Source organism: Rosa chinensis, chromosome 3, assembly GCF_002994745.2.
Source record: "Rosa chinensis cultivar Old Blush chromosome 3, RchiOBHm-V2, whole genome shotgun sequence".
NCBI lineage: Eukaryota > Viridiplantae > Streptophyta > Magnoliopsida > Rosales > Rosaceae > Rosa > Rosa chinensis.
The window spans coordinates 32,901,188-32,907,230 of NC_037090.1; the positions used below are offsets into that span (position 1 = coordinate 32,901,188).

Below are 6,043 nucleotides of genomic sequence, written 5' to 3' on the forward strand. Positions count from 1 at the left end.
AATTTATGTCCTTAGGCAAGGGTTTGTGTTGTGCTAGAATATATATATATATATATATATATATATATATAGAGGCCCGATCAGGAGCGGACGTCCGCACTTTCGCTAAAGTGCGGACGTCGATGCAGCAGCGGCTTCCAGGCGGCGGCGGCACAGGGATGGCCGGAGGGAGGCCGGAGGCGTCCCAGACCTCTTCTGGGCGGCGTTCGAGGTCGGAGGAGGTCGGGCTTGCCGGTTTCTGGGCAGCCACCTCACCTGCAGTTGCAGGTTTTGTGCAGCACCGCAGAACCGTCGCTGGCGACTCCACCGGACCGCAGACCCCTCCGCACGACCCCCAGCATCCCTCCGGCAAGCCGCGCCGCGCCGTCGCCGCTCGATCGAGGCCGGAGGAGCGACGTCCGCACTTTTTCTGAGTTGCGGACGTCCGCTCTCGAACGGCTTTCTATATATATATATATATTTAATTAAGATCACATGGTATCTTTAAAAATTTTCTAGATCCAGAGACTAATCTGTGTCTAGGGAGAACACTTCATTCTTCCAACCACCAAGAATAGATTGAGATTTAATTCTAATCAACATCAATAATATTTGAACCGAGGTGTGAGGCGTACCACATCTGGAGGCTAGACTTTTACCAACTTGACGACTTGTGGTGGTTGTATTGTGTTAGAATTTGATTGTCATATTGCTTGTGTTAGACCATATAAAAGTGTTACTTTTTTAAAATTCGGTCGTGACATTAATTCTTGAGTTATTAAACTTAACTTTACTCTAAAGTGAATGAAATTTGTAATGGCAGCCGAAAGAGAAGTAACCAAAGTACCAAAACAACCACAAGCCATGGAACCTAGCTATCTTATTGATCAATCTGTACCAATCTTTCATCATCCATAAAGAACCATTTATTCTTATGAAAACAAAGTCCCGCGGGCATTTACTTTCTCTTCCGCGGAAGTTGCAACCATAGCCTCAGGAATCGTGATCGAGATAAAGCTCATTAATGGAAAAATGTTGCCCTCTGTACCAGAAAACTGGAAAAGCCAAATGAAAATAAATATCGAACAAGTTCCAAGTCCCTCTCTTTAGTTTTCACTTTCATATTTGTTTTGTTATATTGGAAATTATTCCCCTTGTTTTGTTTTCACTGAATCCTCCCCCCTTGTTTTATTTGTTTTGTTTATAATGACGGGATCACATATTCCAAGTTAAACGCTCTTTTCTCTTTAATGAGAGAAAGCACTAATCAAGTTTGGCTCTTGCGCCCTTTTGACTAAAACCCAACAGCCAGACCCGACCCCCACTTGTGACCAACAACTACAGTGAGTGAGAGCTAAAGGTAAATCCAGCTAAATCCCCAGTTGCCTTCCCAGTTGCCTTCGGTTGGAGGACTCACACGTAAGGGTAAAGAAAAAGCAAGAGTCTTTTGGAGTTTTGAGATGATGAGAGTAGAAGAATTTTAAAGGACCGGGAATTTGTTTTGTTTAGAACTAAAGATTATAAGAGAAAAACACGCTTCCCCATTAGAGATAAAACACAATGAGTTAAAAAGATTTGATCTTTTTTCGGTTACTGTTGAAAAGATGTGGTCTTTAGTTTCTTTGTCTCACCGAGTAAATATCTGGATAGAAACAAAGATTTGAGTAAGAAAACGAGAAGAACGCGGTTCCTATTATAGAGGGAAAGAGATGGAGTTGAACATAGTTGAACGGTTGTGTAGAGTTTTAGCTTGGCCTTGACAGACCCAACAGATTAAATTTCCTGAGAAACCGAATTGAGTAAATCTAGAGAGGACTCCAGATTTACACAGAGCGAGTAAAAGCTGGGGCCCACTATCCAGGGTTTATTGGTGTATATATAGCCTCCCCTCATGCTCTGTCTCACAGAAGAAGCGGAGCCATGAATAAGAAGCAGGGTGTGTCATTGTTATTGTTGTGGGCACATTTGCTTCTGCTCAGTGCAGTTGATGGAGCAAAGTCAAGCAATGGCTACATCTCTGCAGTGGGAGACCCAGGAATGAAGAGAGATGGGCTGAGAGTGGCCTTGGAAGCTTGGAACTTCTGCAATGAAGTTGGCGAAGAAGCACCTGCAATGGGTAGCCCAAGAGCAGCAGATTGCTTTGATATCATAGGTAAGCCCTCAAAACCAAAATGGGTTTCGTTTTTATATTCTGTTATTGCTTTACACCACTTCAATTATTAGCCATTGTTGATAGTCTACGATGTGTTTGATGAATGTTTGCTGGCTTTTTTTGCACTATTATTACATTCTGTGATGATGATTCTTGGTTTTGTTGTAATGGAGCAGATGGTTCTCTACAGCATAAGGTGAATGCTAGTGATAACAAACTCGGAGTGGGTATGCATTTCCCCGGGTTGAGCATCCATGATCAGAACAGTGTAGACATCTATGCAGCGAGGAAGGAGGAGCGTCTGGGGTGTTTGTGCCAAGTTTCGGATACTCCGAGACCGTGGCAATTTTGGATGATTATGTTAAAGAATGGAAACTTTGACACACAGGCTGGTTTGTGTCCTTCGGATGGGAAAAGGGTTGGTCCTTTTTCGCAACCGGGAAGGTTTCCTTGCTTTGGAACTGGGTGTATGAACCAGCCCACTGTGAATCACCAAGAGACTCAGCTTTTGGGTGATGGCAAAATGATTGGAGGCTTCAAGGGGACCTATGATTTGGGGTCTGAGATTGACGCTGGACTTGATGGTGTTTCTTTCTATGAGGTGGTTTGGCAGAAGAAACAGGGGGAAGGGAGTTGGATGTTCCATCACAAGCTCAAGACCTCGAAGAAGTACCCATGGCTGATGCTCTACCTTAGAGCTGATGCAACAAAAGGATTTTCTGGGGGTTATCACTATGATACAAGGGGAATGCTCAAAACTGTAAGTAGAAGTTTTGTGCTATATTTTAATTTCGAGTTGATTTCTGATTTGCTTTCTAATTAGCCAAAAACTGCAAGATTGTTTTGTTAGAAGTTAGTCTTATTGAAATATGTGCTTTCCTTGTTTTGAGTATGAACATCTGTTGTTTGACAAGTAATATAGGAACAAAGGTAAGTCCATAACTGGACGGCTAATTGCTTATAGTGTTGCGTTTTCATAATGTTAAAACGGACTTTGTCTTACAGGTGTAACCTTGTATAGTTAGGGCCTTGAATAAGAACCCTTGAATAATTAATTTGGTAATCTGTCATTGTCCCTTTTGCATGAGTAGATTACTTATTCACTTTTTTAATAACGTCTCATACCAAACCCTTTAGAGAGTTGGGTGTGTGTGTTTGGTGGGGTGGTAAGGCTTTGGTCTCATATATAAGAGGTCAAGAGTTCGAGCTCCATCAAGGGTGGGAATGGGGTGGGGTATTTTTTTTTTTTTAAAACCCTTTAGAGAGTTGTTATTAACTTCCAATTCTGTACTGTCAGATCAGTGATATTACCCCTAATTCTGGACTGAGAGCAGTGATATGAGATGCTCTCATCTAGTGAAGGTCACACCTCTTAAGGCAATTGAATCAGATACCCCACGTTTTAGCAGTTTAATATCTTCATTTTGACATCAATTATACACCAAGAGGTCTTAAAGGCCTAAATCTTTGATCAGGCTCTGCATCTGTTTCTCTCATACGTAGTCCATATTTCCTAGATTGCGTGAGTCATATAATAGATGGTAACTCTTTAACCCTTTAGAGAGTTGGTATTGGCTGTGTTCCTGCTATGTGTTTAAGATATTGACTTCTAATTGGAGGATCAACAAGTAACAATTTTAAGTTTTGTTTCAGCTTCCAGAGGGTCCAAATTTTAAGGTGAGGCTGACTTTGGATATCAAACAAGGAGGAGGACCCAAGAGCCAGTTTTACCTAATTGACATTGGTAGCTGTTGGAAGAACAATGGCCAGCCTTGCACCGGAGATGTCACCACCGATGTAACCAGATACACCGAGATGATCATTAACCCTGATACCCCTGCTTGGTGCAGCCCTAAAGCTCAGGGAAATTGCCCGCCATACCACATTACTCCAGATGACAGAAAAATCTACAAAAATGACACAGCTAATTTCCCATACGGTGCATATCACTACTACTGTGCTCCAGGGAATGCGAAATTTGTAGATAAAGATGTGGGGCCGTGCGATCGCTACAGTAACCCTCAGGCGCAAGAGATACTCCAGTTGCTTCCTCACCCGATATGGGGCGAGTATGGCTACCCAACTAAAAAAGGACAAGGTTGGATTGGTGACCCTAGAACTTGGGAGCTTGATGTTGGTGGACTATCAAGTAGACTCTACTACTATCAGGTAAGCTACATACCGTTAGCTATCTAATCTTAGCAATGCAATCAATTAATAGTTTAATAGTTTTGTCAATGTGGTTGATTGATTTTCCTTTCTGTTTTTGGTTTATATAGGATCCAGGCACGTCTCCTGCTAGAAGGATATGGACATCACTCGATGTCGGTACAGAAATTTTTGTTAGTGACAAAGATGAAGTGGCAGAGTGGACTCTAAGCGACTTCGACGTCATTTTTACACCTCCTCAAAAGTAGATCAAAACTCAAGATCTTTTACAGCAAAGCTTTTCCATCTTTTTAGTTGTTTTCCCATTTTTGTAGATTAGTCTTAGTGTAGAAGAAAATGGAGAGAACTGATCATTTAACTAATTGTGAAAATCCAGTTCTCAATCTCTTAAAGAGATAATAAACAAAGGGTAAGATTTTTTTTCGTCTCCAAATCGAGCTTTGATTTTCTCTGATGGCGATAGATGTTTGAAAAGAGAATGTGAACCGAACCAATACTGATATGTTTGGTTAAGCTAGCATAGAAAAAGGGTGCCAGCAATGTGCATTATGGGTTAAGTTTTGCATAATCTATGGAAGGTTGGTCGTATAAATCTGTAAGGAATTGGGTCGACCTCAAAAGCTGCCTTCTCCATTTGAAGGAAGAATCACCCACTACACTGCTTTACAACACATGAAGAGCTGGGGGATGTTGACAAAAGTGATATATCTTATTCTCCAATGACAAACTGGGCGTGTTGACAAAAGTGATCGATCTTATTCTCGGATGACAAAACTGGGTGGTCGGCAGCCAGTAGCCTACTAGGTACTTGTAAAACGACATCATCTCTATTCTGAAAAAGGAGGAAAAGGACATACCATGTGGGGTGGTGGTGTGGAGGGTGGGCATCTAACCTAACTCTAAGCCTAAACAAGACTTGAGAGTCACGGGATCTGACAACCTTCTGATCCTGTTTGGTTACTTATTTGGGCTTCAGTTTGGAGTTGGAACTTACGTCTGGCTCGTCAACTTTGACCCCAAGTTGAGATCGCAGTTTTGGTTGTGATGGAAATTTCAAATTTCAGTAATTTGGATTTGAGAAATTTTGATGAAGATTTCAGGTAGCAATTGAGGTGTCGAGAACTATTCTAATTTTAAATTTTTATTAATATCCCTTATAAGTCAAACTATTAGCACCACAAGTTTTAAATCACATGATGTGCTACTCTATAAAAACTAATTTTAAATGTTTATTATATGAGGAATGCTAGCAACCTTCCCCTCCAACCTTTCCCTTTCAACCTTTCCCATTCATTGCTTGCCACGTGTATTCCACTATCCCTAAAAATCAGATAATTAATAGGCAAAAAAGACACATTTTCAATTTCCCTCTCTACCCCTATTTACTTCACCTGCATTAATTTTCACATTTATCAATTTCTTCTTTTTCTTATCTTCATTTGCATTAATTTTCGCATTTATCAATTTCTTCTTCTTCTTCTTCTTTTTTTTCCATAATTTTTTTTTTCTATTTTTGTTTGGTAGGATATGCAAGCTTTTGAGCATTTTCATCCAAAATAAACAATTGCAATAGAGCAGGGCCTGATAAGCTTGATAATAAAGCAGTAATAGCATAGCATACTTAGGATATATACTAGTACAGAGAACGTGAAAATACTAAAAGAGCAACCTGCAACACCCTCTAACAAAAGGCTTTGAAATGAAAAATGGTGCAAATACTAATCAGATGAATCAAGGACAAAG

General features: G+C 40.7%; 1 protein-coding gene across 1 annotated transcript; it reads left to right on the plus strand.

Moving 5' to 3' along the window:
- The first annotated feature begins 1,725 nt into the window (after positions 1–1,725).
- LOC112195159 lies at positions 1,726–4,733 on the plus strand. The gene is made up of 4 exons (XM_024335517.2): positions 1,726–2,131; positions 2,308–2,891; positions 3,785–4,300; positions 4,411–4,733. Exons 1-4 carry the CDS (start codon positions 1,900–1,902, stop codon positions 4,546–4,548), a joined length of 1,470 nt encoding a protein of 489 aa, XP_024191285.1. The 5' UTR covers positions 1,726–1,899; the 3' UTR covers positions 4,549–4,733.
- The last annotated feature ends 1,310 nt before the right edge of the window (positions 4,734–6,043 follow it).